Raw genomic sequence first — 21988 nt, 5'->3', positions numbered from 1 at the left:
AAACATTCAAGATGAAGTGCCATGGTGTAAGTTTTTGGCTGATGATATGGTTTTGGTGGCTGAAACAAGGTGGAGATGAATCCCAGTTTAGAAACGAGGAGGATCAAGGATGCTCTAGAGTCAAAAGTTCAAAAAAAATAAGTTGGGTTATCCCAGTTTACAAACAGATGTATGGAGTAACTTTAGTAAAAGTAAGAACTGAAGTGATGTAGTAAGGACTGATGAAAGGGGGAAACCCAGAGAGAGTGATGCAGAATCATCACCAAATAGGGCTTATTTCTTTAGAAATAGGCCTAAGGTTGGGTTATATACATGTTGGACCTTTGTTCCCAAGGGTTTTTTATGTATTAGGCCACTTTAATGAGCCTAAACTAGGGGTATATAGGTTGCATACGGGATTAGCCCAATACTTAGTTTATTTTCCTGTTTTTAGATTGAACCGGTTTAGAATTGGTTGCACCCAATTGGTTCAATTGGTCTAATTTAAGTGAAGTGTTCCTATTGGTTAATAGGTCCTTATATCCTATTGGCTAGTATGGAATCTTCTTTTAAATTAGTTGTTTTAAGTTAGATGTCTTTTAAGTTAAGTTAGTAGGGTTAATTAGGTCTTTTCAGGGTTTTAAGTTATTAGTTTTAGTTTTAATTCCTTCCCTTCCACGATTTTTGAAGGAGAAGACTTTAATTTGTATTAGGACTTGGCATAAAACCATATTATAAATATATTAAATCGTGGGAGGCTCCCACACATTGAAATTTGAATAAAAAAAATTCTGTTTTGCTGCTGTCGGCTGTTGCTGCTCCTTTGAGTGTGCATCCTTGTGGATTTCAAGGTGGATAGGGTGGGTGGATTCCTGTGACTCCTTGCATCGAGACGATCGGGAGGTTCCTTCGATTATCAAGCTGCTGCCGGTGGATTCCAGCTGTGAGTTTGAAGTTTAAATTCTGTTTTTTTCCATTCATCCTCCCTCCCAATCATTCCCTTTTTTATTTTATTTGAATCCCATCGATTTCCTTAAACCCTAGATCATCTAGGCTACATTAAACCTTCATCCATTATCAGAATTCAATCAGATTCAGACTACAGCCCCTTCATACCACTACCTATACTCGACCCCAAGCTGCTGCCTTATTTGACTCTCAAACCCTAAAATCCCCCCACTCCATTAAACCCCAAAAACCCTAAAATTCCAGAATCAGTACTTCCAACCATAAAAAATCTCTCATACTTCGATCGAACCCTTCCCTCCCTACCTGGAAAATTCGACCCTAACCCTAGCCCTAAACTCCCATTAATAACCCTAATTTCAACCTAAGTTCTTAATCCCAAAACCCAAAACCCTAACCCTAGAATTTCAGAATTTTATTTTCTGTTTAAACCTATTTAAAACCTATTCCATTAGCTTCCTTTTGACCTGCACCTCATTACTAAATAAAACCCTAGCTCAAATACCTAATCCTAACCCTAATTCTGCCCTAGTTTACCTATTCTGCCCATTCAAACCAGCAGTCCATTGAGATCCTGTTGCTTGGCCTCTAATAGGATCCTTTTCCTATTTAGAGCTACATTAGAGAGTTTTAAACATTTAGGTTCCATTTTAGTAAATGCGAAATCAGGGAAGATGATGCTCATTAGAATTAAAGCAGGGTGGATTAAATTGAGTGTAACATTCCATTAAAAGACAAAGGAAAAATTTTATGGAAAATTACAAGATTAGCTACAAATCAACAATTGGGTTTTGAATTACTAAATTACTCATCCAAACTAAACTTCAACAAATTTACTCAAAACAAACATGTGTATAACAAGAATACCCAAAACAGTGCCTGTATGTATGCTACCTTTTCTTCTTGCCTTCTTGGACAATTTTGTCCCTGACCAACCCCTCTCTCTCTCTCCAATGGTTATTCTGTGTCATTTTGAATCCCCTTCCCCCTCCCACACCCCCCCCCAAAAAAAAGTCATGTAGACGGAATTAACAGCAATAATAGAGTAGCCAAGGCATAGAATGGCGTGTAGATCTTTTTCACAACCAATATTTGCTAAAACAATAATTATTTTAAACCCCTTTCGGTGTTACACAAAATACGCATGGTCGTAAGGCTACCATTAGAGCTCTTCTTAAGAAACCGAACATTTCAAATGGAAAAAAAAGATTTTAAGACCAAAGCTTAACTAAACCTACTTCAATGCAACAATTTCAAATAATTTCAAATCCAATAAGAGTGGAGAAAGATTTGCTTACAATTAGTCCTGTGCATTCATCCAGGATGCAGACCTGTTCATTCAAAGACTCTGCAACACCTCTAGAATCATCATGAAGCAACCTCCTACATATTTCGAGAGAATAAATTAGAAATATGAAAAGTATACTGTATAAAAAAGCCAACAATCAAGACTTTATGAATTGAAAGGGATTAGAATAATTAGTAATAGAAAGCAGGGAAACACTAAGGGAAAAGAAACCTATGAAGCATCAGTTCTACTTGTCCATCCACCACACTGGATCCACCCACTGATCGATCAACCAATACTGAGAACTCAGTCCTATTATCTACCATGTAAATTCCAAGATTAATCTGGAAAACAAAGGCAAAGCTTGTTACATGTAACAAAAAGTGGAAATCAAATTACAGACAGACTTTTCTGAGTCAAATTTAATGATAATGCAGCAATAAGGGATTACAAATCCTACAGGATAGCCGGGAACTGTTATAAAGTGATATATTTCATGGGATCCTTTTAAACTTTTTTTCTTGAGGGAGTGGAGTTTAGTTGTTAGGGTGAAGCTTATATTATCTGATGTTCAGCATGCTGGGTATCCTCCTACTGAGTGGATTATCAAGGTAAGTTTTTGTAGGAGTTCGCAATGAAATGCAGGTCCTGAAGATGTTCATGAAACTTTTTTGGATTATGGTCTTGGGGCCTTCGATTGCAAGGTCTAGAAGATAGGATTCCTTGAAGGTCATGCTCCCTTAGCCATCAAGTGGATAGAAATTAGAAGCGGGGTTCACCGGGCAACCGACACCTATATGAATGAAGCGGCCCTGACAGGCTCCCTCACCTGGCAATAAAACAATTACCTGCCTATTCTATGGTGGCCCTTGAAGATATCTCCATCTTAGTCTGGCTGAGGAGTTAGAATTCTGGGGTGCAGTCATCATCTCTTCTTAGGGTCCTTATCCAATTGCAGAGGTTTGGTAGTTTCTATGTTTTTTTGGCGTTCAACCAGTCCTTTCTGTTGTTGCTACGTGCTATGTACCTTACCCTTCCTCTTTTCCTGCTATCAATATAATTTTGCTATCAATCTGAAAAGAATAAGGACGGGCAGAAAGATGGATGCATATAGCAAAGAGCAAGAAGAGGTGCAAGAGGAAGATAGAATAGGAATTGAAGCAAAATTATTAGAGATTTCTTCCTTGTCCAGGGACTCAATTGGCAACTCTGTTGGCTTTTCGGTCAAGCATATGAGATAAGGGGTTTACATGAGACTAATTCTTGGATGGGCAGACATCACTGTAAGGTGAATACCCAGATGCAACCACAGATGCCAAAATATGTAGACGTTTGGTACATAGCAAGTAAGAACATATCATTATATCTCCTTTCTCATTAGTAGCTTTTTCTCACTTAGATACTATAGGGAGGCAGGGAGCACAGTACTGGATTGAGAGGTCTAGTCTTTGCATTATCATCTGTTGATGTATACACTATACATTGATGCTGCCCTTCCCTAGCAGCTCAAGCTTTTAGGTGAAACGGTAGCGAACATGGTACCAGAGCAGGGGAGGTCAAGTGTTTGATCTGGGAAGAGCATTGGAAGAGTTTTCCTGACATTTCTTATCCCTCGGTGCCGCGCGAAGGAAATTCCCTGTGAGCTCTACGAGCAAGGACCATGGGATCTTGACCTGCACGTGCAGGGGAGTGTTGATGTATACATTGATGCCTGTTTTCCCTAACAGTTTGAGCTTTTAGGTGAAACGGTAGCGAACATCATCCATTCAACAGAATTACTTGCTAAAGCCACAAATAATAAACATAACTTAGAATGATATAGGAAATTGAAATTCTCCAAAGACCTATTTTTCCAGTCACCAAGATAAGATGAAAGCCCCAAGTATGGAAATGCCAATAATAACATAGAATGATAGAACATATTCCACAATTATACATATATGGAAAACATACTGGGTAATAATTTCCAGCAATGGGTTGGTTCACTTGTAGGTCCCAATCTGTTCTAGAATCACGAATCTGCAGACAAAAAGGTATTTCTTTAAGTCAGTCTATAACACAGTAGATACACAAAAATTAGGCCCCACCCCTTGCAAAATTTAAGAGAACTACATCTGAGGTTTCAAAAGAAACTTGAAAAAAATGATATTTATAATTATAATATGAAAAATCAATTCAATAACTAAATAATTGGAAAAAAATGCAGGCATAGAATGTTTGTGGTCAACTTACCCTTTTAATGAAATCGCGCCCATTAGAATCTGTATAGAATGTCTTGTTGGAATCCATGGTAGTAGTGATTTGGGTTATAATTTCTTTCCCTATTCCATCATCAACAGGAATAGGGCCAACCTACATTGAGCATAATGTCAACAAATATAATCCCCATCAAAATTACCAGCATCAAAGATCCATTGGATAACCAAAATCACCACTACAGAGAATAAAACAAATTCATGTATGGAATAATGCAGAAGAAGGTAATCTTACACTGAATTCGACTTCAGCATGTTCCTTTGCCTTGTACACCCTGGTGACCTGCACATGGATGCAGTATCAAGATGGTGAAAAGTCAAAAGGACAAATCCCTATGTGAACATAAAACCCTAATCTTTCTACATTGGAAGCTACACAAAAAAAATTTCCAGTCTCTTCTAGTGTTAGCCATAGACAAATGAAAAGGCTGTTTACAGGTATTAAATGCTGGTTCTGCATGGTTTTTAAAGGCACTTCGATTGTTCTCTAACTTCTAAGCAGCATCCAAAGTTCCAAACTAAAGCATCAGGTAAAAGAGACCAAATCTTTCACCCCTTTATCAACAGTCTTTCCCCACTCAACAAAATAGGAGCTCAGGAAAGGCATCACTCAATTCATTTCAAACTCCTCAAACAAAGCCCCCTAATACCTCAAAATAGGAACGGACAATGGATAAAGAGGAGGGATGCAGATTCAGCAGAGAGATATTAAGGGGACAAAAGCCTCTTTAAGATTAGGTGATTGATGGTCAATATAAAGTTTTGGCAGCACACCATAAGAACCATTGTATTTTGGCAGGGAGACATTTAAACCAGATGAGTTTTGGGGAAAGTTTGGCGCAGTTGTCCCTTTCAATGGACCAGAGAAATTTATCAAATTTATCTTGCCCATCCTGCAGGATTACCTTATCATGTAAAGCTTGCAACGACAAAATCATCAGATGAAACACCCAACCATTCAGATTTTTACAGAATGAAAGTAGACCATACACAGTGGGGGCCATATATCTGAGCATAATCAGCAACTAGAGTTTGTTTGTCACTAACCACTTTATGATTCAGTGGGAAGCCATCATGAAACGTAAATCAAGGCACCAATTATCATTAAAAAATGAAGTGCATTAACCATCCCTACATTTAATACCGATGTCACACGAGTTTCCAATTCAAAGCCTATATACTTTCTCCGTAAGCTAAACCCATGCATACTCCTAACTTCACGAATTTCCCAATCATTAGCCAGCCCACCTTTGGCACTCATGACTCTCTTCCAAAGATTGTCAGGTTCATTACTGAATCACTCACACTATTTAGAAAGTAAAGCATTTTTCAGCGGACTAATTATTCTAAGACTTTTGTCTTGCCACTACTAATCTCCTTCCGATCCAGGAGATGGAATTAATGATTCCCTTTCCAATCATCCCAAAGGAAATTATATTTTGTCTTTGTTCTGTAATTTTCTATCACCAAAACCAGTACAGTAAGCAGAGGGAGAAAGCAAATAGGGATATTGGCCAATGCAACTTTGATAAGAATTATCTTCCCCCCTTTTGAGAGATATTTTCCTTCCCAAGCCCCTAATTTCTTTTTCCCTTTCTCAGTTACGGGATACCAAACAAAGCTCTGTATGGGAAATATAGAGACAGCAAGATATATATTATAATTGACTATACTTGAAATACTTCTGTTTGAGCATCTTCACTCGGCAAGCCAGTGGAACTCAAAGCATACGGCTGCAGGTTTGAGGAAAAAACAATGGGAATCCTAGGAAGGCTAATACCCAGAGCTTCACCCTGCCCTTGGAAACACTCTCTTTCAAGTCATCACATTGACATCCATCCTTGTTCATACAACTCATGGTTTTTCTAACAGGGTTCGTTCTTCTCTTGTTCATACAACCCATTGTGGTCTCATAGGTCATTTCACATCAGAATTTTAGTTTCCTTTACTCTACACTGTTTCTTTTAGGAGTTTGGATAAGTGGCGAAATAGACTTCAATATGAACGCATTCATTCGAACAGGGCCTTGCATTATTAGGTGACAAGATGAAGGAAAAATATACTGAACTACACACTAGAACTAAATTAGTTTCTCTTTTTCTAGTTTACTTTGTTTAGAAGTTTCATGAGTCGCTACACTTTGTAGGATAAAATCTGTTGATATTGTACTTGTATGTATCTTTGTTTTGGTACTTCTATGTATCTGTATCACTATGTACTTGTTCAATAAACAACAACAACAACAAACTCAGCCTTATCCCAACTTAATGGGGTCAGCTGCATGGATAGAAACAAAACAAAGTATGGAAACAGAATTCTAAAAGAAAACAAAAAAAACAAAAAAAAGATGGGGAAAGAGATGAGAGATGAAAATGGAAAAGGACAAATGAAAGATGGGAAATAAATAGAAAAATGAACGATGAAAGATGAAAGATAGTAAGAGGAAAGAGGCAGAGCCCAGTCCGTCGAGAATCTCAGCTAAATGGGGTCTGCGACATGGATCCTTTCCCTCCAATAGACTTTGTCCGAGGTCATATTTGGAACAAGCCCTAGCCTATGCATGTCCTTCCTCATCACTTCTCCTATGGTCATTTTAGCTCTGCCCCTAGCTCTTTTAGCTCCTTCAATTGGAATTATATCACTCCTCCTTACTAGGGCGTCCCTAGGCCTCCGTTGAATATGACTATACCACCTTAAATGACTCTCGTAGTTTATCATTGATCGGGGCTACCCCCAAGTCCGATCTAATATGCTCATTTTGTACTCTGTCCTTCCTTGTTTTTCCACACATCCATCTTAACATCCTCATCTCTGCTACACACAGTTTATCAATATGGCACTCCTTAACAGCCCAACATTCTGCCCCATACATCATGGCTGGTCGAACAACAGTCCTATAGAACTTTCCTTTAAGCTTTAATGGAATACGTCGGTCACATAGCACTCCGGACGCACCTTTCTACTTCATCTATCCCATTTTAATTCTCTGTGACACATCATCCTATATGTCACCTTCTTTATTTATGAGAGACCCCAGATATCTAAAATAGTCACTTTGTGGTATCTCTCTTTCCTCAATTTGCACCATCTCAGCATCCATGATATTGTGACTAAAATTACACATCATATACTCTGTCTTTGTTCTACTAATCTTATGGCCTCTTGTTTCTAAGGTTGCTCTCCATAGCTCTAACTTAGAGTTAATCCCTTCTTTTGTCTCATGTATCAGAACGATATCATCGGCGAAGAGCATACACCACGAGACCTCATCTTGAATGCTCTTGGTTAGTTCAACCATGATAAGCGCAAATAGATAAGGGCTTAAGGCGGATCCCTGATGTAACCTAATCGTAATTGGGAATTCCTTGCCCTGACCTCCCACAGATTTTACACTAGTCACCACGCCCTCATACATATCTTTAATTACCTGCATATATTTACTCGACACTCCTCTCTTCACCAGAGTATGCTGGATTAGATCTCTAGGGACTCGGTCATAGGCTTTTTCTAAGTCAATGAAGACCATATGGAGATCCTTCTTGCTATCTCTATACCTTCCATGAGCCTCCTCAATAAGTAGATAGCTTCTATTGTGGATCTACCTGGCATGAAGCCAAACTGGTTCACCGAGATATGAGTCTCTCTTCTCGAACGGGCTTCAGTAACCTTCTCCCACCCTCTGGCAACTCTCTTAGCCTTATTTGGAGTGAGCTCCCCTCTATTCCACTCCCCTCTATTCCAAGAAGGCCTACTGCCCGAGGAGATTGTGTTCTTTGGATATCAAACAGATTTGGCCTTTTCTCTTCTAAGGAAGCTTGGAACTACATTCGTTTGAAAGGCCAGATGGTACCTTGGCGCAAGCTTCTTTGGTTCAAGCACCACATTCCTCGCCACTGTTTTACAGCTTGGAGGGTTTTCAACAACTGTCTCCCAACCCAGGCTTTTCTTGAAGCCGCCGATCCAAGTCTCTTCGCTTGCTTGCCTATCTTGGAACAATGTCAAGACTTGACTCATCTTTTCTTTGAGTGCCTTACATCTTGCTATTTGGAAAGGCATCCTCCTCAAGTCTGGCCGGTCCATAGAAGAATTCTCCCTTTCTCTAGAGAGTGGATTTGGGTTGATATGACCTTCGCTGGCAACTCTATTTGTGATGTGGTAGGGAGGCTATCTTTCTGTGCCACTATCAACCATATTTGGATGGAGCGTAATATCAGGAAATGGACCTCCAATTCTCGTCCTTACCAAAAGATTTGGGATTCCATTTCCTTTGAGATTAAAGCAAAGTTATCGCTTGTCCCCCCCTTTAGTTGTTTAGACTCCCCAAGGAACAGGCTCATTGTTGACTCCTGGGGCCTCTCTAATGTTTCTCTTGTTTCTTCAGCCTCTCCTAGCTAAGGCTTTGGCTGTTTGTGTTTTCCTTGCCCCTAGGGGCCCTCTGTAATTCTTTTCTTCTCTTCGGTAATGATATTATTTATTCACCCAAAAAAAAAACCTTCTCCCAAAGTTTCATAGTGTGACTCATTAGCTTTATGCTTCTATAGTTATTACAACTCGGGATATCACCTTTATTTTTGTAAATTGGGACTACAATGCTTCTTCTCCAATCATCTGGCATCCTCCTTGTGTTCATAATCCTGTTAAATAGCTTGGTTAGCCAATAAACCCCACAACTTCCTAGGGTTTTCCACACTTCTATTGGAATCTTATCTGGGCCTAGAGTCTTGCCAACTTTCATCTATCTTGATGCTTCCTTAACTTCCGCCACACTAACCTTTCTTACATAACTATGATGTGTGGTATCATGTTGAATAGAGTACTCATCCGGGTCATTTCTATTCGGCCCATCTCCAGTAAGTAGGTTACAAATATACTCGTCCCATCTCTTCACAATGTCCTCATCCCTTACCAACACTCTTCCATCCTCACCCTTGATACACCTCACCTGATTGAAATCTCTACTCTTCCTTTCTCTCATCTTAGCTATCTTATATATAGCTTTCCCCTTCTCTTGTGTTTAGGCTAATATAGAGATCCTCAAATTTCTTCCCCTTAGCCATTCCCACACTCTTCCTAGCTTCGTTTTTGGCATCAAAATACCTCTTTTTATCCTCTGTTTCTTTAGTACTTCTTCAATAAAAATTGTTATTTATCCCCCCAAAAAAAGGATACAATCCAAAATGAATGCATTCATGCAAACTTGATGCAGCACCATCCAGTAGATTGGTTGCAAGGTAAAGGAAAGTTGATTGCAATCATTTATTCGTTTAGTGTTGCGCAACGAGCCAGAGACAATTAATAACCGCATCAGGAAGGATAAGGTAAAATTGAAGGTGGCGGTGGAAGCGATTCAATACATTATCTATCAAAAAAATTTATAGAACAAGAACACATCGAATAAATCTAACAATGGGGACTCGTGGTTACCAAGAACACACAAGTGGCATGCTCCTCCAAAGGAATACAGCACTTGATCAATCTCTGTCGAATACACCTTCTCAAATGGCCGAATCCCAAGCTTGAAGAAGAAGACTATTTTTCCCTTCAATTTTTTCTTCTTAAAATTATGCGTTGCGCAATGTGCAATTAGGGTTTCAGCCAAGCATCTCTTAAATAGAAAAAGCTATGTTAAGAGATTACAATCTAACTAATTATATCGCACTAAATGGTGTGATCAGAAAGGGTAGACTTTAAGTTGTCCTTAATTGCACTAAAAGACGATACTACAAAATGCATAACCTGAAAACCTTCAGTGGTAGAAAGTTTCATTAGACTTTCTCCCCCACATCACCAACATCCACAATAGACATAGCAAAACATGGAATAAATCACTGCAATATAATTAATCCATCGAACATAAATCTGAGAATATCATTATCACTGAAAACACTTTTCAAATATAATTTATTTAATAAATAGTAAAATAAAAGACTTTTTGCAAACTCTTTACAACGCAATTACCAGGCCCAAGATTTCAACTAATCACAGTCCAACAATTCTCTTACTTGGATGTCTCTCCCTAAACGGGCAGTGAAAACCTTATTGAGTGTCACCCCATCACCATTTATATCATGTACGCCAAGCGGGCGGTGTATAGTCAGTCTTGTCGGTAGACATCAACCATTGGCACACAACAAACACAGAGAATACAAATGTGACGATAAGTGCCTCTCAGGTATGGAAAAAAAGAGACTACCAGAAATTCCTGTTGCCAAAGTTCCAAACACAACTAGTAGTGAACCATTCAGGAATTTCTATGGATCAGTGTTCAACACAGTAAAGTGTTTGTATTAATATTTCCAACCAATCCCTACCATAGTTGTCAAGGCATCGCCTAGACGTCCAGGCGTCTTGGTCGACTTGAACACCTTGGTCACCTATTTGGTTCACCTTGATTTTGGACCCTCTCCAATGCCTTGAGTCGCCTAGACGCCGTGACAACTATGATCCCCACTGGGGAAATATACAATACAACCCTAGAACAGAGTGCCCAAGTCTATCTATAGTTGAGAACAAGAAACAGTACAATTGGGCTGTTGCACAAAATATAACAATTATAACAATCACATAATGAAAGAAATAAATATTTTATTTAATCCAATTAAATTGGGTTTGATGCACACATCGAATGTCAAAATATCCAACAAAACACGTGAATGCTTTAAGAGGAGAGGAGGATGAACCCAACAAAAGTGTGTGTCAAGCCTAGGGCAGAAAATGGAGCAAATGAGATCAGAGATACTCTCCAACCCACATCCATTTTCTTAGAATGAAGAATAAATATCAAAACCTAACTGAGATCAGGATCTATTTAAATCTAGGCCAGGTATCAGATCCTGCAATGGAAGAGAAGAATTTGTGTAGCTAATACCAAATAATTTGGGTTTAGGATTTCCTAATTTTTTTTCTTTTAAGTTGTATAAGTTTCTGTTGTTCAGAGTATAAGAAAAGTGGACAGGGTGATAACGGGGAAAATGACTAAGGGCTTCTCAGTTTTCAAATGTAGCCTGAATATTTCTTTACTGCAACTTTCTCCTGAATATTGATATATTAGTGGTATCACAGGTTACACAAAACCCAAAAAATCGCAGGGTGTAGAAACCCTAAAATCCATAGGGTTGGGGTTGTCTGTAGGTCTGAAATTTTGACCACAGACACTCCAATATAGACTATAAAGAGAATATATACACAGAAAAAATATGATCAGTCCTCAATACTGTAATCACAATAATATTCTTGACTTACCTGAGGAAAATACATCAAAAGCACCAAAAATACCACAGGAAATCAAGCCCTCATGCGCATGGAGAAAAATCTCCTGTGCAGGTTCAAAAGATCAGCAAACCCTAGTGCAGATGGCACGCATCGTCAATTGTCTTCTTCATAAAAATGCAGACCACCACTCCTCCAGTAATCACAACAGAAGTACTTGAAGAAACCCTAGTTGTGCATGTTCTAGAAACTAGGGTTCTACAAAACAAAAAACAGAATAGGTGGCTGAACACCACAAGATAGGGGAAAACCCTAACAAGCACTCAAAACAAAGATGAAAGAGATCAACAGGTATTGAAATCAATGCTCTGAGACCATGTGACAGTATTAGAACCTGAAATCAGTACCTGCGAATGAAGGAAGAAAGAAAGTAGAAGGAGAAGAAGAAAGAGAAAGAGGAGAGAAAAACACCCCACAATTAGAGAGAAGAGAAACCTACTCTAATCGTGGGAGGAAAACCTTTATAACATTAAAAACAATAAGAAAATTACAAGGATATAAGACATAAACTTATGTGTAAATTGCACCACAGAAAAAATTAACTTAATGACAGAAACACCCCTGCGACACCAATAATCTGTTAACAAATATCATTTTGAGAAGAATCACATCAACAACTTCATATTTTCCAGTGTACTGCTTTGCTTTGAAAAAATTTTCAAGTTTACCAGTCAATCTGTCCAAATTTGAGGTGAAATCAATTGGAAACACCGGAATGGTGTGCTAATATACTGTAACATAATCTGCAAGGGCTCTCTCTCTCTCTCTCACACACACACACACACACATCACGATACAAGGCTGTAAAATTAAATTTAACTAGGAGCTTAAAGAAAGGGAGAGATAGGACACTGCAAGAAGATTTCTAGAACTGCTAAGCACAGATACTTGTCAAGTGAGCAAGAATGCACCTGATATATCCATGGATTGATGCGTTGATGTACTTCATCCAATATTGGTCCCCGGAGAACAGTTAAAGTATCCTGGAAAAATGGAGCAATACTTTTCAATTTCAGAAACTAAGTCCAAGGAAGTAATGAACTTTTCAGGCATAGAAATTCATGGATCAGTATGAAGGATTATATTTTGCATCTTTTACACATTTCAGAAGTAAGGATGTACCTTTCCTTTGGAACTTATGGGAAATGTAACATTTGGACGGAAGATATATGCTCCAGAGGCCTTCAACAAGTAGCAATAATAAAACATGGTGATTAATCACAAATCCTTCCCCGCCCCCAATTATGGTATCACAAATTTAATACAAGCAATTCAAAACAGAGATCAGATATGCAGGAAAAACAGGACTCATGATTACCTGAGGATCTTTATCAGTTCCATTGCTTCCAGTGTAAAAACTGTACGACTGATGCAAAGATGCTTTGACCTTCAAATGAAAAACTAAAAGGCAATCATAATGGAGATTTCTAAAACATAAACAGAATCTAAAACCTATAAAAATATGATGAGAATGCCCATAACAAAAATAACAGCAATGATATTTCTTCAATGACCACGATAAAAAACATGTGGGTTTGGATTAGAAAACCTGAGGACAAAACACATGATTTAAAAGAAATAGCTATTCAAGAAAACTGACAAGCATAACGTACCGAGCTTCTGCTATTAATATACTGAGTAAGTTTGCCTTCGTCAATAGAATAAATAAGCTTTAAATTTCCTTGTCCGACTTCTATTGTACCATTTTCACTACCTGCTGATGTGTGTAACGTTGATGCAATTGCACTAGAACCTGCAATAGAAATGTTAGAACATGGAGTTCTTTAACAGTATGCAAAGTTTTTTCATCCCCCCAATGAAAAGTTTTTCAGCTCCCCCCTCAAAAAAAAAAAAATGCAATGAGGTCAAATTTAGACATCACAAATTTGCAACCAGATGGCCTTACCTGCCTGTTTTGCTTCTGAGACAATGAAGGTACTGAAACCAAGAGGTGGAACAGATGCCAAGAATGTGAGCCAATACTTGGGTGTAATGCCGGGGGATTTACCCAAGTATGCCTTAACATGGTAATTTCTTATGCCCACAGAAACATTAGCAAGAGGTAACAGCTGTGATTCAATTACTTTTCCGCTTGAATCCTGAACAGTAACTGATTCACTGATAACCTGAAGCAGATTTAATCATGTCAGAGAAATATTCAAAATGAATAACAAAATTGCAGAAAACAAGTTTTCATCAACCTCTTTTGAGCAAAGATTTAAGTATCGGTATCAGGTACCGTACAGAGGGGTGATTTTAAGAGATGTATCATACCGTATCGGAGAGACGCAAGATACGCTAAAAAAACGCATGTAAATAATCAAGAAATATGGATGTGCTTATGGTACATATAAAATACAGTTTTGAAGCATAAAATACCTTATTATACAGTATGTAAACATATATCAGCTTGATGCAAGGATTTGAGTCGTTTTTACCTAATCTACTGATGCATAACCCCAGAAAAAAAGAGGTCTGCAAGCTGCAACTTTACCTCTTTTTCACCCAAATCTATTTTGAACTGTGATTTGAGCACTGTAAATCCCCAAATTTGTTGAAATGGTGAAGATTCGGATAATTTTTTATGTTAGATGATTTCCCCCAACTCCAATAAAAAAGAACAAGTTTCCTCGGTTACGTATCTCACCCAGGGTTTTTGTTTTGCAAGTTTAAATGAGGTGTATCAAGTGTATCTTACCTGTATCAGTCCTCTATCAGACTGTATCGACCTATATCGGTGGATACAAATTTTTTTTTTTAGAAAAAAAAAATATATCGTATCGATACCACCGATACTGATACGTATCAGCCGATATGACACAATATGCACTGATACTTAAAACCATGATTTTGAGTTCCTGGTAAAGGAATTATGATGCAGTGGATCTAAAATGGTTGAGACTGATACGACCGACTTTGGAAACCCAAACAGAACCGAGCCTGATGTAGTTCAAAAGATCAAGAAGGCCAACAGCTAAAAAAGCCATCAAACTAAACCAAGAATGGACTAGTAGGCTTAATTTGAGTGCCAAATGGGGTATGGGCCATGGGCTTTATATTTTGGGTTTACTATTGTAATGGACCAATTCTATAAGCCCAAATATTAACGATTTGTCTTATACGGGATTAAGTACTTAGTTTCTAGTTTACAATGTTCTAGAATAGCATCTATTTGGAAGAGAGACTCAAGGAGAAGGAGGGTGAACCTATTGATAAGAGCCGATATCAGCGTTTAGTAGGGAAGCTGATTTATCTTTCAAATACGTGTCCTGACATTGCCATAGCGGTGAGTCTTGTGAGTCAGTTTATGAATGACCCTTACTTTTCTCATATGGAGGTTGTTCTTCGTTGCTTGAAGTCAGCTCCAGGGAAAGGGATTCTTCTGTCTCCTTATGATCAACTGCGGATAGAGGCCTATACAGATGATGATTGGGTTGGTTCTCTTGATAGAAAGTCTATCGCTGAATATTATACCTTGGTAGGTGGGAATCTTGTTACCTGGCGCAGCAAGAAGCAGAATGTGGTCGCTCATTCTAGTGTTGAAGCAGAATTTTGTGCTATGGCACAAGGTATTTGTGAGTCGTTATGGCTCAAGGGTCTACTACAACTCTACAAGACCTTGGTGTTCCTGTTCGTCTTCCTGTGATGTTGTATTGTGACAACATGGCAGCGATCAGCAATGCTCATAATCCGGTACAGCATGATCGTACCAAACATGTTGAGATTGACAGGCATTTTATCAAGGAGAAGTTAGAAGAACTGGTTTGTGTTCCGTTTGTGAAGTCTGGTGACTAGCTAGCTGATATCTTCACTAAGGGACTAACTGGCCGATTGTTTCATCCTATTTTAGTCAAGTTGGGCATGCTTGACATCTATGCTCCTTAGAATATCGTGAGGGTAATCTGGCTTTTGGGTTTTATTTTTATGTGTAGCCAACTCTCTTAAAAGAGTCGGCCATAGTAGGGAATAGGGATATATTTGTCCTATGTAATTTATTCTTCAATTATAAATACGAGGCTTGGGGTGATCATAAGATTATTCAGGCATTACATCTCTAAGTGTTCTGCTAACAATCTTATTTAATAAATTAGCAGATAAATAGTTTCTAATCTTATCTCATTCTTATAGTTATAACATACTTCAGGTACCATTTTTCTTATAGTTGTACAATGCTTCTTATACACATGGAAAGCTGCTCTCTCGTGAGGCTGCTTTTAAGGTGCGTTGTCCTTAAAATAATGAGGACTCAGAAACACCCCAAGCCCCAGAATATCTCTGGCCAAACAAGAAGATCAACCAGGAAGACAGGGACCACCTTCCAAACATCAGACAACCCAAATGGAACCCCAACAGAGTACCAGACAATCAAGGACCACCCATTTGAATAGAACATCCCAAAATACAGTGAGGCCTATAGAGAGAATCACTATCCTTTCTAACCAAGAAAGGGGCAGCAACGCTTTTTTCTAAATTAACATCACACGGAAGTAACAATGGCACAAAACAGAAAATAAGCAACTTACAGGAATTCGAACCACATCTTCCCTCTTCCAACCAAGAGAATTGTAGACAACAACAACCTAGAAAAGCTCAGGAATAATTTAGAAAAAAACAGAACAGCAATTAGGAATCCTTCTAATGAAAAAGAAATAAATTGAGAAGCATATTATCTTACCAAGCTTTTCCCACGAGAGAAATCCATTTCTGATGGGGGGCAGTAGCTTATATTCAAAAGAGAACACTGAGAAGGAAAAGTCATGCATCAGGATCCAGCTGCCTTCAAATCAAAATTAGAAAGGGGCAATACATAGCTCAGTCAAAAAAAACAACAATGTTCGTTATTCAGAGAAATGTGTCTCAAGCTTGCAAGCTTGCAAGCTACCATAAAGTTTCAGAACTACTCCTTTCATATTACTTATCTTGCCAAGAGAGAATTTTTAGAAAGTGAAACCACCAGGGGGCCGGGAACTTGGAACATATGTTTCACATGGAGTAAAACAAGAAGCTTAAGAGTCTCATGCGTAACAAATTATACTCTGCTTTCTGATAACCTACACAATTTTAAAGCTCTAGGCATAAGCATAGGTAATTCTATTGAAAATTGATAGTGAAAAGCAAGTACAACCCAACCAAAGGAGCTGGCCTGACCCTGTTGCATCCAAACAAGAAAAGTATCAAAATTATGAAGTTAAGAAACAACACATGGATAAATTGAGTGCAGATGAAATTTCGGATGCTGAAATGAACAAGGGGCAAAACTTGGGAAGATAAAAAATTGGAAATGAATATATTCGATAAGCTTAGGAATATAGCCAGTATGTGACAAGTTTATGGAGAGTTATTCTAGATGATTAGGAAGATTGTAACTAAAACCATACAATGCAACAGTAATGAGTGATATGCTGCAAATTAGAGGTGGAAATGAACAAAGGATAGCCAAAGATGACCTAGGATAAAGTGGCAAGCATAGGCACAAGTACTTCTCGAGTTAATAACAGCTAAGGCCCTCAATAGAATGGATGGAGGAACAAGATTTATGACATCAACTTCAAATAGTTGAGATAAAAGCAGGGTTGAGTTGCAGCAGTAACTTCTCATAGCTGTAAATGAACTTAAGGAAGCTTTATAGGACTACCATTTAACTTCTTTGGGGATAAATAACGGATTTATTAGATGAGGGAGACTAAGGATACAAAAGAGAGGACGGGCCACAATAGATGCCATGGGTATGACCATACAAAACGAACAACACAAACAATAAATTACGAAGGAACTGATGCTCTCTATAAATAAGACTGCCCCGTTCAAATAAAAATTAATTTTTTTCCCTGGGTAAATAATGTGGTTAGGCATGAGCCCTAGGTAAATACTGCAGCCTCTAGTGGTCAAGCATCAAAGAGAAATTTCACAAGTCATCATTGAACCTGGACCCGTAAGGAGGGGGAAAAAACTCTGCTGTCTTAGTTTTGAAGCAGAGGTAGTTACTGTTAAAGCTGATGCAACTCCCGAAGGCATTTCTTTGAAGGGAGGGCATCCAGATATTTTGCAGAGAAGAATTTTCCCATAATTTGCCACCCATAAGATTTTTTGTTTTCCATGGGAATATGACTGGAAAAGCAAAGGGAGAAGTAAAAGACACGATTTATCTGTCCAAAATCTGGTACTTCACTATTAACAGCAATTTCATTGTAATGATGCCCTCCCATTCAGATGTACCATTATTCACCTCTTAAGAGTATCTTCTCATAAGTTTATCTTGACCGAACTTCAAAGAGATAACCTGTCACAGAGACAGTCTCAATACAAAGCTCCAAAGACTTTTCAAGTAAAGCTTTGTCTAGAGAGGTTTGACTTCTCTGATACCGACTCTTGAACTTTTACATTGACAAACTTAATGTTGGAACCGCTTCCTCTAAAAGGCCCATGTAGGAAAGAGAGGAAACAATATGTATATCATACAGGAGCTCTAACACGGCGGACTATCCAAAGGGGGACACAAGTGGATAAATAATTTTTTTTAACACCTGCCCGCTCCCAGGGGGACTCAATACCGTGACCCCTGCCTGCTCTGATACCATGTCGGCAGAATCGTGGGTTAGAAAGAGAGAATTAGAGAATAGAATGTATATTATTCCTTGATAGGTAAGCAAATAGAGGGGAAAGTTACAAATGGACTGAAATAGACACAATTACCCCTAACTAGCTGACTCTATACGAGCAACAACTTAAACCTAATGACATAAGAAATAAACTACCCCCAAAAGGACCAGAATACCCCCACGGTATTCTGGATTACATATTCAATCACTCCCCCTCAAGCTGGATTATACATATAAGTAAAGAAGGAGGATCCAACTTGAACTAATAAGAAAAAAGACTCCATAATAATGCTAGCACTGCCCCCCTCAAGTTGGCGCATACAAGGCACTAATGCTCAACTTGAACAAAATGGGAAGAAACAAAGGTGCAACAGAGTCCAGTCTTGACAGATGAATGCAGGTCCCAAATAAACCGTCAAGAAGTTGAAAAATAGATCTTCAAAACCTAGGCAGATTTGATCAGCAAACTTTCACCAATCTTCAATAGTTGTCCAGTGATGAATCTCAGATTGTCACAGTGACATAAAATCTTGAAGTGTAGAACTAGGGCAGCAAGCAGCGGAAATAATCAACCCAACTGTAAATCCTCATATAGGTAAGCAACAAATCCTCAAATAGGCAGGCAACAACCAAATATCTTCAATACTTTAATACTTCAATCTCCCCTTTATGGCAAACTCAACCCAATAACAAAGGATACCCAATGGCAATGGTGGAAACACTGATCTTCTATGTTTTGCACCAAGGTTCCTGCAAGTTCTGCTTTCTGCAATGGCTGCATGTGTACTGTACATAATCTCCCCCTCACGTGTAGTAGTACCCGTGGACATAACAGAGATGATGAATGAGATAATGCAAAAGGATAACCTTCCAGAGTTATCCAAAGGTGCTATGGGTAATGGAAAAGAGAAAGTAATGGCAAAATAGATTATACCATAAACTTCCAAAGTGGGTATTGGTAAATGCCAAAGGTATGGTATGGGAGATGGGTAAAGAAAATTGCCTTGAATCTTCTCTGATTTGTTCTCAATAGAAGCAGGGATTGACATCATTGAGAAATATGAATCAGTGTTATCAAAGTTGAAGAGAAAGCGAGAGAGAGAACACAAGAGGAATGCTGGCCACGGCTGCTTTTATGAGTTTTTCTTCCTCCTTTGACAGATAACATTCTTTGATAAGGCTAACTTTCATAACATTCTTTCATGAAGCTAACTTTTTTTCCAGAAAGAGAGGAAATTGTAGACTGAAGATGCTAATAAGAAAATAAGAAGCAATTCAAGAACAGGAGGACAGAGAGAAGGAAGCAAGTAAGGGATTCCCTAGGTTTCACAAGTTTGGGTCTCAACCAACTAAAACACTGTTTTAAAAACTATTGAAAATTTATTAGTTGCGTGTTCAAAGGGTGTCAATTGTTCCTCTGCCACCAGGAATCTTCCATTTCAATTAGAAACTGGAATTTTGAGTCTTAGACTCACTTTTCTTTGAACCAAAAATCCCACTTACTATTAAACAATCTCCAAATTTTCTTACTGATGTTATTCTTAATTACAGATAATCCCAGACTGAAAGTTGTACCCAAATACACACTAATTTTAAAATAATCAAAACTAGAAAATTGTCATGTGAGAAACTCAGAAAGGAGAAAGCCACTTTGAATCACTGAAAAGAGGAAAATTAGGACCCAGACTGCAGCCTATTATATTTTAGACCTCGGATTCTGTTGGTGGGATCTGATGGGGCTTGGTTGAGCCACTGTGAGGGCCCTCTCATTTGTCATGGACCAAGAAAAACAATCAGATAGGCACAGGGCCGAGAGGGCATACTGGCATGGCATGTTTACGGTGCATTTAGGGTGGAAGTGGGTGAAACTGTGAAAGTGGCTTTGGCATAGGATTATTTAGCTCAGGCCTCAGAGTGCCAAAGCACTCGGCTTCGCCACAAGGCAATATAGGGTGGAGTGGTCTAATGTTTGGCATAGCAGTGAGGATATGCCGAAGATTACGGAAGTGTGCAAAGGCCCTTACCAATATACATGATGCCACTAGACAAACAAACATCAGATAGACCATGAGCAGGTTTTAGTGTCTTAAATGGCAATAAGTGTCCTTTTAGGCTTGGGAACCCATTAGAACACTGCTGAGTTTGTTCTACAATAGCCAGCACACAGCAGTAAGCATGTTGCAAGGCTTTGAGACTTAAGTTGATCTTGCAAACAGCACATCATGTTTATTACTTCTTCGTGGCAACAAGAGTTACACAGAGTGGTCTATTGTGGCCTTGCCACATCGTTGAATCATCTAAGTGTAAAAAGCTCAGATCCACAAAGACTAAACTGCCTGAATTCTCACAAGTAGAGCCAGATCCAACTTGAATTAATACTTCTGGGTCCATGTCCAACCCAAGATTCATATGGATCTTATGTGATAGAATGTCAATGTACATGTTACTGTATTCAAATATAAAATGATAGAAACCCAGCTCTAACGCAAGATCCACATCCAAATGAGAATCAAAGTGAGACAAACTAATCAACTATGATCCAATCCAGATCCAAAAAGGACCGATTTGGAGATCCAAACACGGTTAAAATGGGTGACGATGAGAGTAGATATCTGACACCAAATTTGACCCGCAAGATTTTACGCCTCAGACTAAGGTCTGTTTGTGTTTCAAGCACACAAACTTCAAGGCGTCAAGGAAACACATAAGATATGCATAATGTAGGACAAACCAGTATTGCAGATTTACCCACAAGTTGCAGGATTCTTTTTTTGGAATTTTTTATCTGCACACCCCTCATGGGATACTCTTTTTATGGTTGAAGTTATACCATTGGTAGAGCTTAGTAAGTGCTGTATGGAGTTAAAACAATTTTGTTACAGGTCAAGTAAGAAGTCCAAAGTTTCAGTTAATTTATTTTGTGTTTGCAGTGGGACTTTCGTAATTAAGTAGATAAGAGGATATTTTGGAAATTTACATTTGTTTTGGATCCATTTGCAGTATTTATAATTAGAAGTCGGGGACAGTTTTCGTGGACGGCAGTTTTAGGGGAATGGATGATGATGCATCAAATAGAGGGGGGGGGGGGGGGTTGGTCATTTTGACCCCCCGTTGTTCCCATCCGACGCCCATGAGCATGGCCGTGCACTTGCACAACAGAGCAGAGAAACTTTTGCCTAAGAAAATTTTCTGTTGTCTCACGTCTGTTGCTTTAGGATATGATTTCTACCTTAGTTTGACTTCTTTTATGTAGGGTTTATGAGTCCTACGAGGGATTAGAAAGTCCCAATCGCAATAGGACTTGGGCTGGCCAAAAATTATATATACCCACACAATTTCGTAATAAATAAATGTCTATTTTCTTTCAAAGCTTTGTACTACAACTATGCGGATTCATATGGATTCCTTCAAACCCTACGTGGATCTTCTTCTTTCCCTGCTTTCTATTTTCAATCTTCTGTTTATTGGTACAGAAACCTACTCCAACCACAAAATCATCCCTCTTTCACCACTATTTTAACCATCAAACCTTCATCCCATCCACCTATATACATATATATTAAACCCCAATCAGACCTTTCCATATGCATCTAAGCCCTAGCTGATTGGGACTGGTTTTGTATACCTTCTAC

At 38.6% G+C, this 21988-nt stretch overlaps 1 protein-coding gene across 2 annotated transcripts in view; it reads right to left on the bottom strand.

The window, feature by feature from the left end:
• Nucleotides 1–21988, bottom strand: part of LOC122671479 (probable alpha-mannosidase At5g13980) — a 65767-nt gene that overhangs the window by 11641 nt on the left and 32138 nt on the right. For both annotated transcript variants that reach the window (XM_043868718.1, XM_043868717.1), the window contains exons 13-24: nucleotides 16433–16498; nucleotides 16281–16337; nucleotides 13664–13883; nucleotides 13371–13510; nucleotides 13076–13144; nucleotides 12880–12939; nucleotides 12669–12740; nucleotides 4724–4771; nucleotides 4466–4585; nucleotides 4187–4252; nucleotides 2465–2577; nucleotides 2244–2328 (exon numbers count right to left, since the gene is read on the bottom strand). In XM_043868718.1, the coding sequence (XP_043724653.1) occupies nucleotides 2244–2328; nucleotides 2465–2577; nucleotides 4187–4252; nucleotides 4466–4585; nucleotides 4724–4771; nucleotides 12669–12740; nucleotides 12880–12939; nucleotides 13076–13144; nucleotides 13371–13510; nucleotides 13664–13883; nucleotides 16281–16337; nucleotides 16433–16498 (1116 nt within the window). The remainder of the gene's footprint in view (nucleotides 1–2243; nucleotides 2329–2464; nucleotides 2578–4186; nucleotides 4253–4465; nucleotides 4586–4723; nucleotides 4772–12668; nucleotides 12741–12879; nucleotides 12940–13075; nucleotides 13145–13370; nucleotides 13511–13663; nucleotides 13884–16280; nucleotides 16338–16432; nucleotides 16499–21988) is intronic.

Source organism: Telopea speciosissima, chromosome 8, assembly GCF_018873765.1.
Source record: "Telopea speciosissima isolate NSW1024214 ecotype Mountain lineage chromosome 8, Tspe_v1, whole genome shotgun sequence".
Taxonomy (NCBI): Eukaryota; Viridiplantae; Streptophyta; class Magnoliopsida; order Proteales; family Proteaceae; genus Telopea; species Telopea speciosissima.
This window is presented reverse-complemented; position numbering and strand designations above follow the sequence as displayed.